This window comes from Mus caroli, chromosome 16 (genome assembly GCF_900094665.2).
Source record: "Mus caroli chromosome 16, CAROLI_EIJ_v1.1, whole genome shotgun sequence".
NCBI classification, from domain to species: domain Eukaryota; kingdom Metazoa; phylum Chordata; class Mammalia; order Rodentia; family Muridae; genus Mus; species Mus caroli.
Genome location: NC_034585.1, coordinates 10,683,300 through 10,708,833, shown reverse-complemented (window position 1 = coordinate 10,708,833; position 25,534 = coordinate 10,683,300). Strand labels below are relative to the sequence as shown.

Here is a 25,534-nt window from a genome sequence, read left to right as displayed (position 1 = left end):
TGCATAACCATACACCCTGCGTATGGTGCACGGGGTAACTTTGTAAGAAAGATACTTGTGGCCATCCCCCTCAAAACTTCAATGCCACACTGTCCTCAGTAGCAGGATGTGCTATCCCCAATGGGCAGTGAGAAAGTAAAGTGTCCTAACTGACCACGTGTGTCTAAATTGCTTGTACTTCCACTAGGCACATTCATATGACCAGGTCTTTTTCACATCTGGAGTTTGGTGAGCCTCCGGTGTGCTGGGTACGCCTCTGAGCTCTGTGTTCTTTCAGTTGTTAGCTGAGGAGAAGAACATCTCCTCCAAGTATGCGGATGAGAGAGACCGAGCTGAAGCAGAGGCCAGGGAAAAGGAAACAAAGGCTTTGTCTCTAGCCCGGGCCCTGGAGGAAGCCCTGGAAGCCAAAGAAGAGCTGGAGAGGACCAACAAGATGCTCAAAGCTGAGATGGAAGACCTGGTCAGCTCCAAGGATGATGTAGGCAAGAATGTAAGTAGTTCTGCATCTCACCAATGGGTACATCAGTCTGGTGTGGGCACGAGAAGCCAGGGAACAGCAACTGGGGCTGAGCCATCAGGGGCCAAGTCAGACCCTGGAGGTCAAAGCCACCGCTCTGGCCTCACAAGCCTCTATTCCATGAGGGTAAAGCTTCCCTTGAGCAAAGGCTCTGCTCGTTCTGCTTACCAGGTGCATGAACTAGAGAAGTCCAAGCGTGCCTTGGAGACCCAGATGGAAGAGATGAAAACCCAGCTGGAGGAATTGGAGGATGAGCTGCAGGCCACTGAGGATGCCAAGCTGCGGCTAGAGGTCAACATGCAGGCCCTCAAGGGCCAGTTTGAACGTGATCTTCAGGCTCGGGATGAACAGAATGAGGAGAAGAGGAGGCAGCTACAGCGGCAGGTGAGCCAGCTCCCATCTGTGACTGGGGACAGCCCCATCTTCCATTCCCACTTGCTGACAAGATCCATGACCTAAATTCAGCCCCTAAAACCTACCTGCTGGAAGCAATGGGTATCCCAGCTCCCAGGAACACACATCAGGTTCTGCCGAGTCTCTGGGAGCTCAAGGAGTGGCCAAGTGAGCCGGGGCTCTGAGGCCATCCTTGTAGCTTGTACCCCTCTTCCTGGCGCAGCTGCATGAGTATGAGACAGAACTGGAAGATGAACGGAAGCAGAGGGCTCTGGCGGCGGCAGCTAAGAAGAAGCTGGAAGGGGACCTAAAAGACCTAGAGCTCCAGGCTGACTCAGCCATCAAAGGGAGGGAGGAAGCCATCAAGCAGCTTCGAAAACTGCAGGTTGGTGATGCTGTGTTGAGGGAGGAGGGGATGCAGTTGGAGGAAGAGGCAGCTCCCCAGGCCTGGTGCATCAGTGTAGAGACTTCAGGAAGCAACGGGCTTCTATCAGAGGTGTAGGTTAGCAGCTGACTCTGTGCCAGTATTTAGCTATAGGTGGTTGGTTTTCTGAGTGGGGCACTGTTGCTGGGCTCTTGTTCACTCCCTTCAGTTCACATGGAGTATTCTGCCACTGGAGAACTGGGGCCCAGCCAAGTACCAGGGATTCACCAAGATAAACTGGAAATTCCAAGGGGTTGGTAAGTCTCTCTGTGCAGAGCCAGGTGAGTAAAGTGGACCTTGCTTGTGCAGGCTCAGATGAAGGACTTCCAAAGAGAGCTGGAAGATGCCCGTGCCTCCAGGGATGAGATCTTTGCCACCTCAAAAGAGAATGAGAAAAAAGCCAAGAGTCTGGAGGCAGACCTCATGCAGCTCCAAGAGGTATAGACTTGCCCTGCTGGCAACAGCCACTCACAGTGCTGTGGTGGGACCCTCAGGCCCAGGCACCCAGATTTCCTTCCTTCCTGTCAGCATCTTTCTGAATGAGTGGATCTCCCTCACACAAAGAGCATAGGGAGCCTCCCTGAGCTCAGAAGGGGAGCTGCACGTCAACTGTGCAGGAGCAGGATAGCTAGAGCCTCTCTCCTGCTTCAGGACCTGGCAGCAGCTGAGAGAGCTCGCAAGCAAGCTGACCTGGAGAAGGAGGAGCTGGCTGAGGAGCTGGCTAGCAGCTTGTCAGGAAGGTAAGGATATAAAAGAGGCAACTGGATTTGGGGTGTGAGAACAACCAGCCTGAATGAATGTACCCCTGAAGCCCCCACTTCAATGATAGCAAACCCAATGCTCACTGAGCCCTGGCAGGACAGACCCATGCTGGGAAAAGGATTGACCTCGGGGCTTTCCCACCTACTGGTTTGGAAACGTGGCACTTCATTCTGAGTGAGTAGTGGCAGGGGCAAAGAACATCAGAGGTGATTGTTCCCACCTCATCCTGGCTTTGCTCATCTGTCTGTGTGAGTCCCAGCTGTGTTATGGCTCAAATACTCAACAGATGTTTAAAGGAGAAAGCTTATTTTAACTCATGGTTTCAGAGGATTCAGCCCAAGGCTTTGCTGATCCTTAGGCTAGTACAGAGCATCATAGTGACAGGTGCACACTGAAGAGGCTGTTCACTTCAAGGTAGACAGAAAACAGTGTGAATCGAGAAGGGAGTGGAGGGGGGCTGGAGAGATGGCTCAGCGGTTAAGAGCACTCACTGACTGCTCTTCCAGAGGTCCTGAGTTCAATTCCCAGCAATCACATGGTGGCTTACAACCATCTGTAATAGGATCTGATGCCCTCTTCTGATGTGTCTGAAGACAGCTACAGTGTACTCATATACATAAAATAAATAAATCTTTAAAAAAAATTTTTAAATCACATTAAAAAAAAAAAGAAGTGGAGACCCCAAGCATACAAGTCCCTGTCCCTCCTGTCCTTCCAACAAGCCTTCATTTACTGCTTTTCACCATCCAGGAATTCTATCATGTTCTGAAGCCACCACAGAATGGATCCACTTATTAAGCCAGAACCTCAGAATCTAGTCATTTACCAGAGTCGATCAGTTGATAACCAAGCCCCCAGTGCATGAGCTTGTGAGGGACATTTCCCATTCAAACCATGATACAGGTGACTGTGGGTGACTCTAGTCTCCCTTGAGCTTGTTTGAATGAGGGCCACCTGAGACAACACCTTTCCAGGGAGAGAGGCCTAAGACTGGGGAAGGCCCATGGGTCCCCAAAGCAGCTTCATTCCCTCTAGGAATACACTGCAGGATGAGAAGCGCCGCCTGGAGGCAAGGATCGCCCAACTAGAGGAGGAGCTGGAGGAAGAGCAGGGCAACATGGAGGCCATGAGTGACAGAGTGCGCAAGGCCACGCTGCAGGTAGGAGGACATACTGAGGTTAGAGTGAGGGGAGAGGGAGGGAACACCTACTCAAGCCATTTAAGTTAACACAGAGGGCTCAGGAAGGAGCCTGACCCTACCTAACCTTTTAGCTCTGGGTAGTTGCTTCTGCCCTGTGCAGGATACCTGTATTGGGCACTTAGCCACTGGACTCAAAATAAGCACCTGAGGGCTATGGTGAGGCAAGACCACTTGGCCATATCCCCCAACTGGAAGGGCAGAGGGCCTTGGGTTTCCTGAAACAGGATCTAGGTGTAGCCCAGCACTGGCTAAGCAGCATGCACCACAGGTATGCTCTGTGTTAGCTCCAGGGCTTGAGGAGAAAGAGAAGAGACCCAAAAATAAGGCACAGGGTCCTTCTTCCTTCGTGTCTCTGTGTGTCGTGCTTGTTTCTGACTGTGGTCTTCAGAAAACTAAATAGACCCATAGGGTCTTCTGTTAGCCAGCATCATCGTGTTTACTCCACCATTTGGCCATGGTGAACAGCACTGGTATTTTTCCTCACTGCTCTTTGCCCAGTCCCAAGAGTCCTTGGTGCCACTTGGTAGAAGCTTCTTCAGCATCTCTGGATGGGTGCCAGGGGCCATCTGTAGCCCCTCAGGGTCTGGGCTAGGGAGCATGGGCAGAACAGAACAGGTTTCTGGCTCAGTCTAGATGACACAGGAGGCTTCTGAGCCGAGACTGGAGATGACAATGAATGGGTAGAAAACGAGAGAGGAAGCAGGTGCTCTGGCCTTAGGGAACAATGGTGGTAGACTTGTTCTGATCCCCACCTCGTGGTATGCCTTCTGCCTCGTGGCCATTTCTCTTCCCCAGGCTGAGCAACTGAGCAATGAGCTGGCCACAGAACGCAGCACGGCTCAGAAGAATGAGAGCGCACGGCAACAGCTGGAGCGCCAGAACAAGGAACTGCGAAGCAAGTTACAGGAGGTAGAAGGTGCTGTCAAAGCCAAGCTCAAGTCCACTGTTGCGGCGCTGGAGGCCAAGATTGCACAGCTGGAGGAGCAGGTTGAACAGGAGGCCAGGTATGGGGGCTCCAGAGATCCAGCTTTCTGGAGACCAGGAAGGAACACGTGGGGAATCACCCTAAGAGCCTCATGGCCTAGAGTATGACAGTGGAGTGTGTGACTATGGCCACAGGGCAAGGATGTACTGAGCCTGCCTCTGGTTGAGAGTAACCCCTCAAAATGTTAGTTGCTGTTAGAATGGTGACGGTCCTCTAGACATAAGCCAGTCCTTGTGGGAGCTCCCAGGCTTTTCTTAACCTCCCCCTGCCTCTAGGGACATGAAAGGCCCACCAGCAGGCCACAGACACAGGAAGGCTCCCCTGCCTGATCATGGGTCACTGCATCTTTGCAACCTAATGTTTTAAAGATTCTGTGCTATTTATACCACCTTTCCAGATGATTCACACACTTTTGTGGTTTTTAATTTACCTGTATATATATAATGATCATTTGTATCACCTCCAAAAAACAAAACAAAAACAAGAACAATAAAAACCCACGACTCTGTCCTTCTTTCCTTCCTTGTCATCCCCAACTTCAACCATCTGCTTTGTCACCATGGAGTGGCTTATGCTGAATGTATCAGTTACTTTTCTCATTGTTGTGACCAACTACCTGACAGAGCAACTTAATATAGGAAGGGTTTGTTTTGCCTCAGTTTCCAGTCTGTCGCGTGGGAAAGGCACAGTGGAGTAGCTCGGTTTGGGGTTAGCACCTGTAACTGCTGCTTCTCTCATCTTGATGGATCAGGAGTCAGGGAGTTTGGGCTGAATCAGAGGCAAATATTACCTTTAAGTCCCTCCTCCACTGACCCATCCTGCTAGCTAGGCCACATCACAAAGGTTCTACAACTGTGCCAACTTTCTTTATTCTACATCTGGCTGATTCTTGGAATGGCTCTTGAATCTGGGGTTCAAGGAAGCCGGGATGCCATGTCTTGGTTAACATGACAATTACAAGAATGCCATCTCAACTGGAAACCTCCTCTCTTTTCTCCCCATGACAGAGAAAAACAGGCAGCCACCAAGTCACTGAAGCAAAAGGACAAGAAGCTAAAGGAGGTCCTGCTGCAGGTGGAGGATGAGCGCAAGATGGCAGAGCAGTACAAGGAGCAGGTAACCACAGTCGGTGCCTCTTCCTGGCTGTCCTGGTCTCGCCTGGTGCTTCATGACCCCTTATGCTGACCTTTGCTGACACATTGTCCTGTCCTTGGCAGGCAGAGAAAGGAAACACCAAGGTCAAGCAGCTGAAGAGGCAGCTGGAAGAGGCAGAGGAGGAGTCCCAACGCATCAATGCCAACCGCAGGAAGCTGCAGCGAGAGCTAGATGAGGCCACGGAGAGCAATGAGGCCATGGGCCGTGAGGTGAATGCCCTCAAGAGCAAACTCAGGTGAGGAGCCAAGGTAGCTGGAAGGGCCTCAGCAGCTAGAGTACCTGCCCTGAACCCATGCGTCAGTTCCCCTGCATCCCTGTACTCAACAACGCCTTTTAACATCCTCCCACCTTTGTGATTCACTGAACATTTTTATTAGCATTGGAGCAGGCATAGAGCTAAGCAGGGCACAGCCTCTGAGAAACTCATCTCTTATCCTTTAACCCATATGTCCCACTCCCTCCTGTGTGGAAGAGGTGGAGGAAGATGCCATCTCTTGAAGCCTGTTGGGCATTGCAGGATGAATGACTACCAACCCTTTCTTCTTATCCTTCTCTGAACCTTCTCTTTCAGGTTCGCACACTGCTGTGTCAGGTAGGGTTGGTGTCAGGTGCCTAGCAGGCCCATCTACCCAGCATTGTGACAACTACAAATGTCTCTAGAAGTTGCCAGGTATCTCCTTGTGAAGATGCCCTGCCCACGCTATTGTGGGGACTAGGTTTGGTTCTCTTGCTCAGGGCTGCCTCCTTCTCTGTACCCCGTCATTCTGGACATTCTGGTCTTCCAGCCTCTCTTCACTCCTCTGTTCTCTGTGATTCTCATATCCCATGAGACTTGCTTTCTGTCCCTTGATCTTGCTATACTCTGGGATGTGATGAGAGACTCTAGACTCCAACTGTACTGTGGGCATCCTGACAGTTGGAGCTACCTATCTAGCTCTGTGGTATTTGCTCCTCCACATTTCCTTCCCCAGTGGCCCCAAGTTCCTTTCCATGGTCAACGTTCACCTGCCCCTATGCACCTCCTCAGCAACCCGAAGCCCTCTCTTCTCTTGTTTTGCTGCCTTCATTTGGCTGGTACCCAGTCCAGCCTTAACCTAATACCTTCTGCACAGCCAAGACACAAATAAGCCAGATGATACTCCCAACTGCTGCTTCCATTCTGAGTGTGCTGATAACCACTGAAATCACCCCAATAAGTGATCTCTCATCTCCATCTCACTTCCCACTGATGTTCTCACTTGTTTTAACTGGAAAGCAGGAATGATCGTGAAATTCACACCATCTTTCCCCTACACCTGCCCTGACATCTGTGCTGAGCTACGTGGAAGAGCCAAGGCCTTGTTAAACCTGGTCCTCATCTGCTTTGCATGCCCAGCATGTGTCTGGGCACTGCCTCACTCTCCCTCAGTTATTCCAATGAGTGAAACTCTAGCCCTGCTCCTCTGCCACGCCTGTCCACACACAATGTTTGGGTAGCATCAATCACCCTTCTTTAGACCACACCATGGCCTTTGGTAGAGTGACCATCACAGGACCTCTTGTTGGATACACACTTTCTCTGGGCCTTACAGGGCCCACTCATCTGACTGCCCATCTTTCTCTGTCAAAAACCCACCATGTATTGGACTGCCCAGGCTCCATCTTGGTCCCTTTTTCATCTTTCTACTTCTAACGTGATCCATCTTGAAAGGAGCCTCCAATCCCTCAAGACGACAATGTGTCCTACTCAACAGACTAGAAACCATCCTTTTCAATTTCTCCACTCTAGTAGGACTGTAAGAGAAGTTCCAGCACAGAGAGCTCAGTGCACAGGCCCCATTTCCACAATGACCTGAAGAAAGTGGGGCTTGTGCCCTCTGCTGGAGGATAGTCACCTCAGCTATCTGAGGTCTCTCTTACACTTAATGGCTTTTGGGGATTGTATTGACCATCTCTGCGGGTTCTACCCCACATGCTTGATCTAAGGTGGTACAGGCCAAGATAGAACCAAATCCTTTTGAGGTGTCAGTATGTACTATATTCTCTAAGTCTAGGTCCACAGAAACATGAACTCATACACTAGAGCTGTGTGAGGTTGGCAAACCCTAACAAAAGACAAGAAATCAATCAGCAAGTTTTAGTGCTGCTGGCCAGGTAAATGGCCTTTTACATGCCACAAGCATTTCCCATGTTGCCCATCACTTCCCACTTAGTGCCATCAAAGGTAACAGAGACCAAGCTAGGACAGTGGCACACTTGGTTAAAGGACTTGTTTTTTAGCACAAGGACCCAAAGTTAATCCTGTAAGCAAGTTGGGTAGAGTGGCACATTTTTGTACCCCCAATGCTGGGGTGGCAGAAACAGGAGAATTCCTGGGACTTCCAGCCAGCTAGCATAGTCCAATTAGTGAACTCTAGGCCAGTGAGACCCTGTCTGAAAAATACAAGGTAGGCAATGTTCATGAAGACGACACCCACACACATGCATTCTGGTCTAACACGGATCTTTCAGACTGGGTTTTGTTTTTTGTCTTTTTTTTTTTTTTTTTTTTTTTTTTTTTTTTTTTTTTTTTTTTTTTTTTTTTTTTTTTTTTTTGTGATGCCTCTTTACCTTTATGCAATGCTGGAACTTCTAAGTGTTTCTCAAGTGACTCAGGAGGAAGGAAGTTTAAATGGTGTCTGTCCTTATTTAGAGTGTCAGCTTCTCCAGGCTGGCTCTCTGGTTCATGTTGACTGAGAAGTACCTTTCATTACTTGATTGAAGCTGAAGCTAGTGCCCTTAACATAGTTAACTGGCTCCTTCCCAAGTGTGGATGGTAACCTCTGGGGACTCTCTCTGTTTCAGAGGGCCCCCCCCACAGGAAACTTCGCAGTGAGCCACCAGGTACCTTGTGCCTCCAGCTTTACAGCTCGTGTGTCACACTGTCCCTTATATCTCTGTACCCGGCACCCCTTCCTTTGTCCCCATCCCTCTGTGCCCCGCACCCCTTCCTTTGTCCCCATCCCTCTGTGCCTTGCACCCCTTCCTTTGTGTCCCCATCCCTCTATGCCCTTCACCCATTCCTTGCCTCCATTCCTGTGCCCACCACCCCTTCCTTGTCCCCATCCCTCTGTGCCCTGCACCCCTTTCCTGTGTCTTCCCCTTTCCAAGTCCTTACAAATTTCTGTGAGACACTCCCCCACCCCCCAACTCTAAAGGCTTGGCTTAGTTCAGAGCTGGGAATGTAAGCAGACCTCATCCCTTAGTCATTGTCCTTCCCTCTGGCATTCTGTCCAACATGGCTTCTAGCAAAACACTCTGATCACATCTCCATGAGATTTAAAAATACTGCATGTTGGAGTTTTTGTTGTTAATTTGGTTTGGTTTGTTGTTTTGAGACAGCGTCTGATGTAGCTCAGTTTGGCCTTGAGCTACAAATCTTCCTGCTTCTGCCTCCCAAGTGTTACAATTACAGGTGTGTACTGCTATACTCTTTTAAGTGATGCTAAGGACGGAACCCAGGGCTTCGTGCATGGTAAACTCGCACTTTACCAACTGTGCTTTTGCTGGGATTATTCTTACCTGCATGCAGAGCCACTGTTACACTGTCAAGACTCTCATCGTGTTGTAAGGTTGACACCTCTTGGAGTACATATGGCATCTTACTCTTTGCACACACCCCTAAAGAATGAACGTGGTTTCTAACTGACTGGGTCATGATTCCAGAATAAAATAAGCCCAGGACCACAGTGACCACAGCCCAGAAACTCATCTACTCATGGTTAAGCATGTCCTGTCAAAGGACATGAGCACTCCCTGCCCCAACACAGATGCCAGGGCTTCACAGGGCTTGAACTGGGGCTCACAGCTTACTGTATTTTCAGTGCATGAGGGTGGGAATTGGACACCAACTGTAGGAACTTTTTCTGGAGAGCTCATGGGCATGTACATGTCCAAAGATAAGAGAATAAACTCAAAGCACATGGAGCCTTTGTCAAAAGGAGGCATCTGCTTCCCTAGGATTTTAAGCACCTTTTTCCTCCATAGTGTATCCAGGCAACAATGGCTTAATGGAGTCCCCAGCATCTCTTGCTGAGCTCAAGGACATCCTTGCTTAGAGCCACCTGTTCTTTGTAGAATTTCAACTTTGCTCTTGCTGTCAAATACTTTAAACTAATGGAGGTCTTGCAGAGAGCATCCCCAAGGATACAATGGGGATCAGAGGAGCCCCCAGTCAGCAGGAAACAAAGTCTGATTTCCTGTGGAGACTTCTCACAGCACCTAGAATAAACTAGGTTATTAGTGTTTGGAAAGATCCACAGTTCTCCAGAATGAGACCCTGGAGGTTTTAAAACAAACCTTTGTTAGGAGCCCTATAACTGAGAGTTGGTAGTAACCTTTTGTCTTGGATTTAGAACTGCTTCCTCCAATAGTGATCCCTGAGCTGGAACAATGCCCCTGTGGTCTCTTGATGAGAGGGTATGACTTGTTTCTGAAATGTAAGGATAAACCCTTTGAGTCAACAAATATAAACTGTTCCAAAAGGCAAAAAGTGTCCAGAGCCTTGATATAGACTTAGACACTCTTTCTAGCCCCAGGACACCACCCGTTGGGTTCAGAAGCCAAAGTGTAGCCATGAGGAGAGGGGCACTGACTGTCATCCCTCTATACCACAGTCCAGGCCCTTCACCCTTTCAAGAGAAGAAGCCCTTCTGAAATGGCCCTCTGAAGCTGGCCCCAGTGTCTTATTCTGGGAGTGGCTACAACTTTAAGTATTCTTGATTGCTACATCTTGAGAAAACCCCAAAATGTTTACACAGGGAGATGCCCCACCTGCTGTGCATTACCTGTCTAATGTGTTCCTTTGGGAAAAAGAATGGGTCAGTGGGTGGGCTTCTCCCTCCAGCCTCCGTATGGCCAGCAAGTTGCTTTTGTTACCCAATGTTGGTTTTCTTTTTTAAAGATTTATTTATTTATTATATGTAAGTACACTGTAGCTGTCTTCAGACACTCCAGAAGAGGGCGCCAGATCTTGTTACGGATGGTTGTGAGTCACCATGTGGTTGCTGGGATTTGAACTCTGGACCTTCGGAAGAACAGTCGGGTGCTCTTATCCACTGAGCCATCTCACCAGCCCCGATGTTGGTTTTCTTAACTGTACTAAAATGTGTTAGCACCTGTATTCACATTCAGGTCAAACAGGGCTGTGCTGACCCAACAAGATCATGTGTTAGGTCACTGAAAATCCACATAACCTTTTGTGATAGCAAAAGCTGGCTTCAAGTAAACTAACCTGTCCCCGTTTCTGCCCACTTTCCTCTCTTGCCCAAGGCTGCATGCTATATACGTAGCCTTTCCAGGAAAATCAGCCACTTGGAGAGCCAGGATGGGTGGGGCATGCAGAGGCTGAAGTTGGAGTAGTGAAGATTCAGGGCTGTCCTGCCCACGAGAACAAGAATGTATCTCAGATTAACAATTTTTCAACTATTCATTTGAGCATCTACTTTGTGTTCTGCATCATGTGACCATGATGAGGAAAATACACTCAAGTTAGACACCATCTCTCTACCATGGGGGAATCTCGGAGCAGGAAGCTACACACCAGCAGACGGCACTGTGTCACCCTTCAATTAAAGCTTGTACACTATGCCTGCTGTTTTATCTATAATTTTACAACCTTCTACCTGATGACACCAGGCCTGTGCGCTACCCTGCACCTGTATTGGCCTTTTTTCTCTTCCCAACCCAACCCAAGGCAGACCAGAATCCTATTTTAATATTTTGAAACCAATAATCCCATTCCAAATGAATAAATAGAACCACCCAGACTTTTAAGACTGGCCGGGACTCACCCTGAATTTGTTTGTGACTCATTCATGTTGAGTGTGTGTTTGATCTCATCTTGATCTTGCCTCTTCCAATCACTGGGAGATTTTCTTACTAAAGACAAGTGTATTTTCTGTTTCAAACCCATAGGAGAGGAAACGAGGCTTCATTTGTTCCTTCCAGAAGGGCTGGGGGCCGTAGAGTTATTGAAAACACAGATGGTTCTGAAGAAGAAATGGACGCTCGGGACTCAGACTTCAATGGAACCAAAGCCAGTGAATAAATTCAGGATTGGACACCATGTCAGGGAAAACAGAACACTAAACGACAGCAGAGCCCAGCAGACTGCTTAGCACTTGTCTCCATTCGTTCTCAAGTCACAGACATCACTCCACCCCTCACCAGGAGTCAACCACAGCCCTGCACAAAGGGTGTGAATTCAAGTTCTTAGATGGGCTATCAGAGAAAAATCCAAATAAGACGTACAGGTCCTGAGCCACAGTCACCAGCAACTTTGTTTACATGAAATGAGGAAGTTACATGAATGGGTGCCACAGCCCCCAACCCTCTCCCAACCTTTCCCTGACCTGCCTGACCTTCCAGTTTGGGAGGAAAGCCCATTTGAAAATTCCCTTCCCTTTCCTGCCTGCCACACCTCAGACACACAGTTCACTTCGCCCAAGTGACTTTTTTAGTCGTCTGAATTAAAAAAGAAACACTGCTCCCAGCGCAGAGCAGAGCGATCACACTCTTATTTGCACCCACGGTCACTTTCACTAATAAAAGGTTGTAAGTCACGAGAAAGGAGTTGGCTCTTCTGTCCAGCTGTTGTCTTGGCAACTCGTTTAATCCTCTCAGTGATCCCACTACAAGTAAGTGTACACGAAGCCCAAATGAATTCTGTATTTAGAACTGGGCCCTGTTTCCAAGCTGCACAAAGATCACAGCATCCCCCAAACACAAAGCCCATGGTACTTCTGGACCCAAGCCTTTTGAGGGCAGCTCAGTCAACCAATATTTAAGTACGAAGTTCCTTTCATCTGTTTAAATTGCAATACAGTATTTTAGCCTACCGGAGGGGGTCAGCAGAACACCTCTAGTAAGGCCAGACATGCAGTATTTAGGACTGCTGCTCACTCCCCACAGTGCAGGCCTGATGACCTGAGTTTGATCCTTGGAACTCACATAAAGTTAGTTGTACTCTGACCACTACATGAGTGTTGGGGCATATACTGTCTCACACGCAAATAATGGACTTAAATACTTCAGATTTGTAGACCACATCTGCCTCTATAACACATTCATCTTCAAACAAAATGTGCAAAACCGTTAAAAACAAAACAACAAAAAGCAAAAACCACTTAGGGCATGGTAGCCCATGTCTATAATCCTTGGGCTTGGAAGGCTGAGGCAGAGCTGACCATAACTCCAAGGCTATCTCAGCCTACCCCCAACAACCATTTAAGAAAGTGTTCTTAGTATGAAGACTCTACAGAAGCAGACCAGGGTCTTTAATTCTCCAACTACAGCGCTTAAAGGAGACAAGGAGACATGCTTGGCAAAAGTTCTAGCCGTGCAAACTTTCCTAAAGCCCAACTCACCAGATTTAAGAAAAAAAAAAAGATAGGAAATACTGAAGAGCTGAAAAGCCAATCAATCCCCTGCCGAACGCTGCTATAGCTGGAATGACTGACAAACATTTCCCTGACATCACTGCTGAAAAGCTGACTTCAATAGATTTTTACCAATTCAGTGTGCAAGGTGCTTGCTTTGCAAGTATGAGGCTCTGAGTTCAGAGTCACAAAACCCAAATAAAAGCTGGGCATGGCGGCACACTTCTGTAACCCCACCCTGGAGGACAGCCTAACCTAACAGGTGGATACAGGCTGAAAACTAAGGTGGAAAGAAGGAAGACAGATAGCATCCTCATAAAGGCAGAGGGGAGGGAGGAGATGGAGGCTGTGAGATAGGGGGCTTGTGGAAGGGTAACTGGGAAGTGGGATATCATGAGATATAAACGAATGGAATAAAAAAAGGGGGAGGAGACACTAAACATCAATTTCTGTGCATACGTGTGCAAACTTGTTTACTTACATACACCACACATACAATTGTTTACTTACATACACCACACATACAATTGAGGGAGACACCAGATGTTGGCCTGATTCCCATACATGTGTACATATTTCTCTAAATCCACACAAACAACTACATATACAATGCACAAAACCCTTTTTTGTTCTATTATTTTATTACTTGGTTAAAAACAAACTTCATGGCCCTGTGCACAGACATGGAAGGACACACATCTATTGAGCAGGGATTTCTTTTGGTTTTATTTTATTTCTTATAAAAAATAAAGTCCATCTTTCCCCAGGTTATTATGTCTAAGGAGAACAAATAGCCAGCAGCTTAAAACCGCCTTGTAATGTCAGGAGCACACGGAAAGTTCTAGGTCCAACTCTAGGCCAGTTTTACCCATCAACTAGAAAATAAGTTAGTAGCCGGTGAAGGGTGCCAAGCTCTGGTATTAGTGTGCTTTTCTCATTGTGGATTGAAGTGTGGGGCAGCGCTACACCCCAGAGATGAGAGACGAGCTGGCATTTGCAGAGCCTGTGCTGGTCTTTCCACATCCCGAGGGCGCATCTGGCGGCGAGCTCCATCTCCTGCTTTATCACCCTGGTTGCTCTATGGTGTCTGGATGAAGCCCACCTGGCTGGATGAAGTTCTGTTCTTAGGGCTGGTGTAACAAAGGCCAGTGCAACACAAGTTGTCCAGTGTCTTGATGCACATGCCACCCCAACATCAGGGAAGGGGACTCAAGAAAGACAGGAGTCAGGGTTTATCGATAGAGGATAGTCTCCCAGTGACTTAAGAGGCAGACAGCGTTGAAGTGTCAAAGGTACATGACCATAGTTTAATAAAGCCTTTTTTTGCCTTTGTAATCTCCCAGTTCTAGATATAATTTAATCATGCTGTAAAAGCACCAGGAGAATGTTCCAGAAGATAGCTTCAGCTGGAAGCAGGCTGCAGAGACCTCCTGAGCAAAACACCTCTGGAGGCCATTAAAACTCTAGGAAGCCAGTGGCATCATACGTTAGAGCTGCCTTGTGCGGGGTGTCTGTGTGTGTGTGAGTTCATTTCCATGACACACACAGGGACTGAGCCACATCACAGGGATGATGCCAAGCCCACCACCACCAGCCGTAGTCAGCTTAGGCTGCATGGCACAAAGTGAACGCTGGTGATGCTGGCTCTTATTTCTCAAACTACCTTGAAAATAAAGCGACTAAAAGCCGACTATAAAGTAGGGGAGACAGGGGAGGGCACAGTTCTCATTGGTCCTAAAGCAAAAGCTTGACCACACCCTGGGCGGATGGTAGCGCTGGTGATGCTGGCTCTGAGGCTGGCTTCCCAAACTCCAAGCGTTTTCCTGACCTTCAGACAGAGCAAACCATATTTAATGGATGAGACAGCAGTATCCCAGTGGCTAGCACAGGGCCCCCAAGGTCCTAAGAGTGAAAGTCAAGAGCGGAACAAGTCTCACAGGGTCTCAATTTTCTCTCCTGTGAAATGAAGAAAACAACACTGGCCATCTGGTTTCCTGATTCCCAAGGCTACCAAAAGAGTTCCCAGTCTCAGAAGACCCTACAAAAGCATCCACTTCCTGGGTTGTGGAGCACTGAGCGTTGAATGCAGGGACTTGCTACTAGGCAACATTCCCAGCTCCTTGAATTTAAAAAAATAAAAAAAGAAATAAAAAAATCTTTTTTTTTTTAGGCTGAAGAGATGGCTCAACAGGTAAAGATGCTTGTTGCTTAGCCTAACAATCCCAGAATCCACACAGTAGAAGGAAAGAACTGACTTTTGCAAGTTGTCCTCTGACCTTCACATGTACACAATGGGAAACACACTTGTGCACGTGTGCACATATACCCAATAAATATAATTGAAAAAAAATGTTATTTTAAATAGAAAATTTGACTGGGCCTGGTGGTATGCATGCCTTTAATCCCAGCATACAGGGGCAAAGACAGGCAGCAAACCCCAGGTTCTTCAGTCCCCCATCTGCCAGGGCTACACAGTGAGGCCTGCTCTCAAAAATAGATACATCTAAAGATGTGTGTTTAAAGGTCCAGAGCTAAGTGTACCATGGATCAATCCATTTCCCTCCTGTGTTTGCCTCACAGTTATCACACTGACATGGCCTGGGGCTCAGGGCAATGCAGACTCCTTTCAGTGAACTCCTAGATCCAGAGACAGCTGCAAGCCTCTGTTTTTGAGAATCTGGTCTGGCAGGACTGATTCTTGAAGGGTGCACAGATTTAAAACTAAGGGCTTGGAGATAGCTCAGTTGGCAAAAGTACTTGCCTCACAGCATTAGGACCTGAGTTTGATCCCCAATACCCATGTAAAAAGCCAACATGATGGCTCATGCTTTTGATCTCAGCACTGAAGGGAGGCAGAGGCAAGTGGGTCCCTGGGGCTTAGTAGCATACTTGGTGAGTTCCATGCCATCGAGACTGTTGACACTTGGGGAGCATTACTTAAAGCTGACCTTGGGACTCCACATATACAAGTACCTAGTATATCCCAATTCACAAAATGTCCTTGGTTAAGTGCAACTCCCAAACAAGGGATTTGAACAGGGCCTCCTCACAGCACAAATACCATTACATATACAACTCTCTACTTGTCTTCCAGCCCAAATTCAGATATCATCGTATTTGCCCTCAGGTGAGAGGCTTATTCAAGGCTAGCCTGGGCTACAGAGGGAGTCTCTGTCTCATGAAAAGGAAGGCTAAGATTTGCTGAAATAATCCTACAGCCTTAAAATGAGAGACTAGGTCAGGTTGGGGCTACTGTCTGATCTAGAGCAGCCTGGTATGTCCTGACAGAGAGTATCAAAGGTACTGACCCTTTATCGCCCACACTGGTGCTGCCTGGCCTTCTGTCAACACCATCTCTGTTTTTGGTTCCTCGCCCTGAGGCTGGCCCACTTGTCCGGCTTGGGGACTGATCATACATGAAGTTCCTGCATGATGCTAGTTTGGACTCCAGGGCCTGAAAAGAAATTGACTTACATCAGTCAAGTTATAGACAAACAGCTGGAGAAGTAGTCAGGTTGGAAGGTTTGCCAGCTGTGCATGAAGTCCAGGGTCTGATCCCCAGTGGCACACAAACTAGTTACACCAAGCATACCTGCAACCTCAATGCTTGGGAGGTAGAGAAGGAGGGTCAGAAGTTACAAGTTATCTTCAGCTACATAGCAAATTTGAGACCAGCCTGGGCTATGTGACCCTGTTCCTATCATACCTTTCACCACCCCTCAAAGAGGAGAAAAAATCCAGGAACACAAAAGTATGAGAGCCACTGCGTATGGTGGCATACACCTTTGATCTCAGCATTCAGGAGGACAAGAAGAGCTTTGAGAGTCCAAGGCCAGCCTGGACAACATAGTGAGCTCTGTGAGCTCCAGGAAAGCCAGGGTTACACAAAGAGAAACCATCTTAAAAAACAAAAACAAAACAACAACAACAAACAAGAAAAAAGCACCACCACCACCATCACCAAACAACAAAATAAACAACAAACCCAAATAGAGCATGGGGACCACAACAGAGAAAATAATCTAAACTGTGGTTCCAAAAATTCTAAGAGGGCCCCAGTGGAACCCCAGTGGAACAAGTACTGAAAGCTACCCATCTAAAATATCCAGAAGAGTCCCAGAAAATTAACGCTACCTACTGAAATATGAGATAGGCATGGTGGTACAAACCTATAATCCCAGCACTCAAAGGACCGAGGAAGGAGAATTACTATACATTCCAGACCAGCCTAGGCTACATAGCAAGACCCTGTATCAAACAAACAACAACAAAAACACAGCGAGAACTTCCCTCAGCAAACACTAACGATAATAATAACTTTTGGAATTGTTCCCTTTGTTTACCTCATTAGACGGTAAGAGAGGTTCAAATGAGGCCTTGAACTTGGAGTAAATAAACCTAAATGTCCACAGACCTACAGACCTGTGCATGCAAGCCAAGCCTAGTGTGTGTGCGTGTGCGTGTGTGTGTGTGTGAGTGTGTGTGTGTGTGCGTGTGTGTGTGTGCGTGTGAGTGTGTGTGTGTGCGTGTGTGTGTGTGTGTGTTCTCTTTCTGTCTCCGGACAGGCTGGGCTGAAGGTAAATGGCCTTTTATTTCTAAAAATGAAAGTGCAAATACAAAGAATTCTGTTGCTTCATTGAATCCTGTGGACCCATCTAGTAATTAACATAAAGCAGAAACGCCAAGGCCTTTTGCTCTCCATTCTTAAGATGTTCTACGAGAGAGAGAGAGAGAGAGAGAGAGAGAGAGAGAGAGAGAGAGAGAGAGAGAGAGAGAGAGAGAGAGAGAGAGAGAGAGAGAGAGAAAGAGAGAGAGAGAAGAGGACTAACTCATTTTTAAATGGCCCTGGGATTTTTTTCAAATAAGAAGTAACAGCTAGGGCGTGGTAGTCGATAACTATCATCTCAGAATTTGAGAGACTGTGAGGCAGGAGGCTGATGCCTGAGTAAGGAAGGCCTGGGCTACATGACGAGGCCCAATCCTGAAAGAAAGACAAGAGATACAGAGACACCACCCTATTATCCAAAATTACTTGGAGGAAAAATGAAAGATGCCTGAAAAGAAGAAGGGGACCTGGATTCTGGACACATGGCTCTCTACAATGAAACTCCTATCAAATGAGCTGAAGATGCTCAGAGGCATAGATGAACTAGCCACATTTAACATTTAGGAGGTCTGTCTCTGTGAAAGTGAAGAGCGGGCCCATGTCTACCCAAACCTTCAGACAAAAACCTCTACAAAGGCCCAGACTTACCCCAACTTTCCGAAGCAGGTCCCCAACGATGTTTAGGGCTGATATCCGGGCTGCAGGTGTGAGTGGCGTCCCACTAGTGGAGCTATCCAGACCTGAATGTGCAAGAAGCAGGATGGGTCACAGGATCCTCAGGTCTGTGTTCTAATGTCACCACACTCAAACTGTGGGTGTGGGGATGACACCTTCCCTCTGATTCTGATCACCATCTTATTTCAGTAAGGAATTAATTGGACAACACACCAAGAAACTACCAGTTTATTTTTTGAATCCTTGGTAAGATTATCTTAAACATCTAATTTTTTAAAAACAGGTTAATCTTTTTAAACCAAGCCTAGGTATATCTCAGAATTCCACATACCTTGTTAACATAAACAGTGATCAGGATAAATATATACATAGTGAAAAAAAAAAGCCACATTTTGGGGAGGGAGAGCCAGGGTCTCTCTATGTCTGCTGGGCTTACTTACACTGGCCGTCTTTTTGCTGGGTATTAGGATTATAGTCTGGCGTCACCACAGCCAGCTAAGCAATCCACATGAAAAGCAGCCTTTCTCACAGCCAGTGATGACTCAGTGGGTAAAAGGTACTCACTGCCAAACCTAACTTGCACACATAAACCACGACAACCACCCCCACAACTCAGCTGGTACAACTGTAGGCCTCGCTAAGATGAGCTGAGCCTGAGCGACAAACTCACTCATCTAAGCCTAAGATGTGGTGGTGTGAATACGAATGGCCCCAGTAGGCTCATGTATTTGAATGTTTGCCACCAAAGAGTGAACCGTCTGAAAGGATTATAAGGGTTAGGAGGTGTGGGTTTATTGGAGTAAGGGTAGCCTTGATGGAGGAGGTGTGTCACTGGGGGTTGGCTTTGAGGTTTCAAAAGCCCATGCTGGCTAGGCCCAGTATCTGTGGATCAGGATGTAGCTCTCAGCTACTTCGTGAGCACCATGCTGGCCATTGCCAGGTTCTTTGTCATTCATGATGATAATGGACTAAAGCTCTACTCTAAGCAAGTCTCCAGTCAAGTGCTTCCGTTTCTAAGAGTTGCTTGGTCACAGTATCTTTTTACAGCAATCGTAAACTAAGTAACTAATAGTAAACAATAACAGACACCAGGTGAGTCCTGTGAACCCCCACACAGGAACTGCTCTGGACTGGAACCAGAAGTCACAACAGTCTTAATCACCGAGGTTCAGTGTGAGCTGAGGCTTATGCCCTGGAACCAGCCTGGCTGGCTGGCTGAGAACCTCAACTCTGCCACTCTCTGCTAGGTGACTTCAGGGACATTGGTGAACACACCTGAAAAATGGGACTACCACCTATAGGATAAGCTTGTGAAGATAGCTCTGTGAGGTCCTAATATGACGTGTTGCAAAGACTGTCTAGCATACAATGAGCATTCAATAATTGTCTATTTGCCTTTGGTGGCCTGACTAAATCAATCAAGAGGCTGGGGGCATTACTCAAATATCTTAGTTTTAACTATAACAAGTATACTGGGCACATTTCCAGATAGACCTATTATTGGACAGCCCTTCCCCCTCATAAATATTTACTGATTTCTGAGACAGGCTCTCTCTAAGTAGACCAGTTTGTAATGGTTTTATATGCTTGGCCCAGGGAGTGGCACTATTAGAAGGTGTGACCTTGTTGGAGGAAGTGTGTCACTGTGGGTGTGGGCTTTAAGACCCTCATCCTAGCTGCCTAGAAGCCAGTATTCTGCTAGCAGCCTCTAGATGAAAATGTAGAACTCCTCCTGCACCATGCCTGCCTGGATGCTGCCATGCTCACACCTTGATGATAATGGACTGAACCTCTGAACCTGTAAGCCAGCCCCAATTAAATGCTGTCCTTTATAAGACTTGCCTTGGTCATGGTATCTGTTCACAGCAGTAAAATCCTAACTAACACAGTTCAAGAGACTAGCCTTGAATTTATAATTACAACCCCAGCCTCCAGAACACTGGAATTACAGATATGCACTACCATGCTCAATCCATGATGGTTTTGACTTTTGCGTGTAACATTTAGACCTTCAGATTTCTGGCCTCTATGGGTACCTGGAATGTTAGAATGGACCCATGTTCTCTGTGGCAGAGATTGCTGCCCTTCTAGACAGTTTCTGTTCTTTATCACAGGATCTCAACAGCCTGCCCTACTGAGCGTTCCCACACTACTTCCTAACTGAGCCAGACCCAAGCCACCTCCCTGAGGACCCACACCAGGTTCTTACCAGGGCAAACTATTTGTTTATTTCTCTTTTTAACTTCCTTCCTTCCTTCCTTCTTTCTTTCCTTCTCTCCCTCCCTCCCTCTCTACCTCCCTCCCTTCTGAGGCATGGTCTTCCTACATAGCCCTGGAAGTCCTGGAACTCACTATGTAGACCAGGCTGGCCTTGAATTCACAGGGCTCTACCTGCTTCTGCCTCTTGAGTGCTAGGGTTGATTGTACCACCACACTGGCATAAGGGCAAACTCTTTAAATCAAAGAAAAACTTCCCTCTGCCCCACCTCCTTACCACGTCTGAACATTCCTGGTGTGTTCAAACCAGAGCTAGGTCCTCGGTGAGCTACTGGAGTAGACGGTACAGAGCCTGTGGCCTGCACAGCCATGTCTGTCCTCTTGGCTTGCCCTGAGCCTGGCATGGGTGTCCGGGGCTTGTCTTGCTTCTGTTGCACAGCCAATTCCTGACGCAGATCTGCACAGGGAAAGGGTCCAGAATGTGAGTCCTCGATTTTGGGTGAGGATGCAGCCAAAATAGGAGTGTACAACCTAGAAATCTATCTGGAAGCCTCAATGGAGGGACACCATGTTCTCTCCTTAATAGTTATGCAAACAGCACACCCTTCTTCTGCATAAAATACAAAAAAACCCTAAAACCTATAGCTTTAACATATTTCATAATTGTTAAAAAAGATTGCAACACTGTGGTATGGACAGAGCCTAAGTGAAAACTTGCTTCCTCCCAAGTCTCTTCTGTCTGGAACACATAACCAAGTTTTGTGTTTTGATTTTTGTGTTTTCTTCCGTGTTTGTTGTTTTGTGAAGCTCGAGAACAATTTTATTAAAGTTTAAAGGATACACTCCAAGCAGGCAGGCTTGAAATCTCAGCAGCTACCAGACAGAGTTAAAAGGAAAGGAAGAGAGAAAGCCACAGCTTTTGAGTTAGGGCAGTGCAAGGGAATGTGGAGAGCTTCAGAGAAAGAGTAAGGAGCCCAGCATGCCCGGGCTTTGGCCAGTATGAAAAGAGATGGAAGGGACAAGGATGAGCAAGTCAGAAAAGATGGCAGACCTCTGCAGAGCTGCAAGCTTGGCTCAGCAACTGACTGCCTTTTTGCTGTGTATCCAGAATGAAGTCAAACACTAGCTCATCTCAGAGCCTCCTGAGTGCTGGGATCCCAAGTGTATACAGTCACCTAATCTTCCAGATCTCCTCCTCCCAGTTCACATCTGTTGGAAACTCCTGAGTATTGTACAAATGATTTTAGGAATCGTTAGCAGGTGGACATGCCTGTCTGTAACTAATCCTCTCCCCTTCCATGATGGTCTGCCATCTTTCCCAAGACAACATATCTACCATGCCCACTCATTTTAATAATTGTCTAACACCCCATAAAATAAATTCCTGTGGTTTGCTGGTATCTTCATTACTAATGGTGTAGGTTGAACATTTCTTATCGGAAATGTTCTGGACCATATGTGCCGAGTTCTTTAAGCTTTGTAACACTTGCATAGACTTTATCAATCATTTAAGAATTTCTTCTAACCAAGGTTTTGTTGTTTGTTTGTTTGTTTGTTTTAAGATGTGGTCTTTGTAGTCCAGCTGACCTTGAACTTGCTATGAGGCCAAGGATGACCTTGAACTGATCCTCCTTCAAAATGCAGGGCTTACAGGTGTGTACCCCATGCCCTGACCCCCATGCTTACAGGTGTGTACCCCCATGCTCAGGCCCACTGAGCACTTCTAACGGAATTCAACATGCTCTGAAATCTAAAACTATTTAAACTTGACCGTTGCTTTTTAAATCCTATCTACTGACTACACCATTTGATATCAAATTTAAATTCTTATTTAAAAAGAATTAAGGACCAGGCATAGTAGCCTACACCTTTAATCCCAGCACTCAGGAGATAGAGGCAGGTAGACCTCTGTAAATTCAAGGTCAGTCTAATCTACAAAGCAAGTTCCAGGACAGCCAGCACAGTTATACAAAGAAACCCTGTCTTGAAGAAAGAAACAAACAAGAAACTAGGACTTGGAATGAACTCTCTTAAGAATGCAGCTAGGATGGCTTACCATACCAATGAAGGTCCCATTAGTCTAAGAACTCCATGCCTGGCACAACAGCCAAAAGCTGGCCAGCAATACAATGGCATTTTTCTCCCCAAGAAACTCTTGTGCTTCTGCCAGGACTCAAGCCTGTCTAGCATGTGTGGGAATTGTTCTCTGAGGAAACAATTCTCAACTAAGGAGGCAAAGCCCATGAACAAAGACAGAATTTGTGAACCCCAAGACTTTTCCTGCAGACATACATGAGGTGTCTGACAGCCATTCCAATAAACCCCGAGAACTGCTGACAGTCCAGAACACCCACCCCAGTTATCGTTTACACAGAGCTGCCCCTCAGCCTCTCCGAGGCTGGCCTATGTACAGAACAGCTCCAGACTCCCTGGAAAGGCAGTGCTTGTCTTAGATGGAGAAGCACCATGCAGGGAGAAACAGAGAAAGCCACTGACCTCGGGCTTCATCCTTCAGCCTCTGTACAGATTCTAGAAGATTCTCCTTCTCATCCAGCTCACTCTCTAGGAAGGCATTTCTTTCAATGGCTTGATTCAAACGCTGCTCAAAGTCTTCCAGGGACATGATTGTGGCTCTGGGTAGAAGAAGCACACAGTTACCCAAAATAGCAATGGCAGCATCTGTCAGTGCCTGAAGGCCTGTATGATGTGACAGCAGAGGTGTCTGAGTGGTTCTAAGTATCACAGGGCCTCCTGGGCCTCAGGCTCCTCACCGATAAAACAGAGTCATCAGGGCTAAGAAGATACACCTTGAGGGTCAAGTCTGATAATTTCCACATGGCAGTAAAGCCTAAGATGATCTAAAGCCTTGCGCATTAGGGCCACATGCTCTGCCCAGTCATTGACCACAACCAGCCCCAGCTTGGCTAGGAGTGCTAATTAACATTCAGAACAGTCCAGCACAGACATGGACATGGACAAGGACACACACACACACACACACACACAGCACAGAGAGAGAGAGCACAGAGAGAGAGACAGAGAAAGAGACAGAAAAGAGACCAGCATTAATCTTACTGACTTTAAAGTGATATTGCAGTCACTAAAGTGCTTGAGCACGACTTGAGATCCCCAACACCCACATAAAAAGCTGGGTACACAGAAAAAGGCTTTTATCCCAGCATTAGGTGGCTTTCTGGTCATCCAGCCAGCCTATCTGGAATACAACATTGTGGGGGTGATTGAGGAAGACTCCTGATGCTGACCTCTGCCACCCTCTCTTCCACATGCACACACATGATGATAAAAACTAAAGTTTCAAAAGCTCTGGCACTCGACCCCGAGCCGCTGCCCTCCAACAGCCACTTTTTGAACACGCAGGCATTTCACTAGAACACAGTGGTCAATGGTGATAAAGGCAGAGACAGGCTGTAACTTAGAAATGGTAATAAATAATCTGTTAAGTGGCTAACTCTGGCCCAGCTACTCTCCCTGGATGTTTCTCATAATAAAGCAGGGACAGGGAGGCCACCTCTGTGATATGAGACAGGGAATAAAGTAGACTAAACAGCTGACACATACTTTATATGGATATATGCTCAGTCAGCGCTGGCACTTTTAATTAATGGCCCTGCGTTTGCCCCCAGAAGGCATCTGGCAGAGCAACTGCATTTTCTAAAGCAGAAGGAAGCAGGCTTGGAGTGGGGTCCAGAGCTAACGCTCTGCTCTTCCCTGGTAAGACTCACTGGGGTTCTCGTTCCTTCAGCTGCGGGGGAAGGCTGGATTTGCTAACTCACTCAACACTGCCTCTTAACACCACGTTAGTTCCTGTTCTCAAGGGGTCTTTAGAGAGAGTGAATGGGATAGGTACCTAAGGTGCCTACCTAGTGACAACAAAAGAACACATTCAGGAGTCTGACATTCGGGACCCAAGGTCTCCAACATATTTCATTGTTGTCTGTCACAACAATGAGAAAGATCAAACATCTAGGTATTTCTAGATGGAGGGACGTGGATACTTCTGAAAAAACAGATGAATGCTCTGTACTTAGGAGGCTCATGAGGGAGAAAAACTGGGATGGGGAGATGGAGAGATGGTTCAATGGTTAAAGCAATTGCTACAAGAACAAAGACCGGAGTTCAGATTCAGAGCACCCATGGAATGCCAGGTGGACTTGGTAGCCTGCTTGTACATTCTGTCTGGGAAGGCGGAGACAAAGCATCTCTGAGCAAGCGGACTAGCTAGACCAACCAACCAAGCACTTGAGTGAGCGCAGGGTTTGACTGAGAGATCCTGCTTCAATGAAGAAGGCATCAGAGCAATGAGGATTCTCAACATTAACTCAGGCCTCACATGCACGTGAGCACAAGTAAAAATACATATATGCACTGCACATATATGAAAATGGAAAAGAAAAATTCTTTTGTCATCTTATAAGAAAATACCAATTGGTGTTAGTGGCAGGGGTAGGGAGGTGGGGGTAGGGAGCACATCAGACACAAGAGGAGGCAGATTGGAAACACCAGTTGTAAAGAATCACTACAAGTATGACACTCACACGACTCCAGGTCAGGTGTGATGATATATCCTCGCAAATCCTAGCATTTGGGAGACTAATACATGAGGATTGCAAGTTCAAGGCTAGCCTTAACTACATATAGAACCCTATCTCAATCCCCTGCCCTCTCTTGAACTAAAAAACAAAAACAACAACAACAACAACAACAACAAAAACCAACCAAACAAAACACAAGAAAGGTTTTTAGACAACTGGATAACAGAGAGCTTTAACTGTGACTGTCTTGAATACATAAAAGTCAAATAACCCATGCCCAGCAAAGCATATACTAAACAAAGCCAGAAGAACTTCCATGTCACAGACAAACAGGTAAGTCCCTTAGAAACAATGAAAACCCACATAAATCCAGTGTCAAAATATGGTAGGAGACACATCTTTATTTCCAATACGTAGAAGGTAGATGTGGGAGACTACAGGGTGAGCACAAGGCCAACCTCAGCGATGTGAAACCCTGACTAAAGGTTTAGAAGACTCCCTGTCACTCTCCCTAAAGCTTCACCTTCAAAACGGACCAAACAGTATGAGAGATGCAGTCAGTGGTAGAAAGCTTGTCCAGTATGTGAAAGCTCTGGACTTGATATCAAATACTGCATTGGCAGGGAGGGAGGGAGGGAGGGAGGGAGGG

At 47.0% G+C, this 25,534-nt stretch overlaps 2 protein-coding genes across 7 annotated transcripts in view; one reads left to right on the top strand and one right to left on the bottom strand.

Moving 5' to 3' along the window:
* Myh11 (myosin heavy chain 11) overlaps nt 1-12,039 on the top strand; it is a 98,883-nt gene extending 86,844 nt beyond the window's left edge. For 2 of the 4 annotated variants that reach the window (XM_021185416.2, XM_029470541.1), the window contains 10 exons: nt 278-490; nt 689-901; nt 1,134-1,295; nt 1,644-1,772; nt 1,986-2,074; nt 3,132-3,255; nt 4,093-4,301; nt 5,290-5,398; nt 5,500-5,672; nt 11,372-12,039. In XM_021185416.2, the coding sequence (XP_021041075.1) occupies nt 278-490; nt 689-901; nt 1,134-1,295; nt 1,644-1,772; nt 1,986-2,074; nt 3,132-3,255; nt 4,093-4,301; nt 5,290-5,398; nt 5,500-5,672; nt 11,372-11,504 (1,554 nt within the window). In that variant the 3' untranslated portion in view covers nt 11,505-12,039. Of the gene's footprint in view, nt 1-277; nt 491-688; nt 902-1,133; nt 1,296-1,643; nt 1,773-1,985; nt 2,075-3,131; nt 3,256-4,092; nt 4,302-5,289; nt 5,399-5,499; nt 5,673-8,260; nt 8,300-11,371 lie in introns of all 4 variants that reach the window. The other 2 variants (XM_029470543.1, XM_029470542.1) reach the window with 2 other exon arrangements.
* Nucleotides 12,040-13,426: 1,387 nt separating this feature from the next.
* Nde1 (nudE neurodevelopment protein 1) overlaps nt 13,427-25,534 on the bottom strand; it is a 30,474-nt gene continuing 18,366 nt past the window's right edge. The window contains exons 5-9 of one of the 3 annotated variants that reach the window (XM_021184688.2): nt 22,829-22,965; nt 20,610-20,789; nt 18,089-18,180; nt 16,143-16,288; nt 13,427-14,790 (exon numbers count right to left, since the gene is read on the bottom strand). In XM_021184688.2, the coding sequence (XP_021040347.1) occupies nt 14,778-14,790; nt 16,143-16,288; nt 18,089-18,180; nt 20,610-20,789; nt 22,829-22,965 (568 nt within the window). In that variant the 3' untranslated portion in view covers nt 13,427-14,777. The remainder of the gene's footprint in view (nt 14,791-16,142; nt 16,289-18,088; nt 18,181-20,609; nt 20,790-22,828; nt 22,966-25,534) is intronic. The other 2 variants (XM_021184687.2, XM_021184686.1) reach the window with 2 other exon arrangements.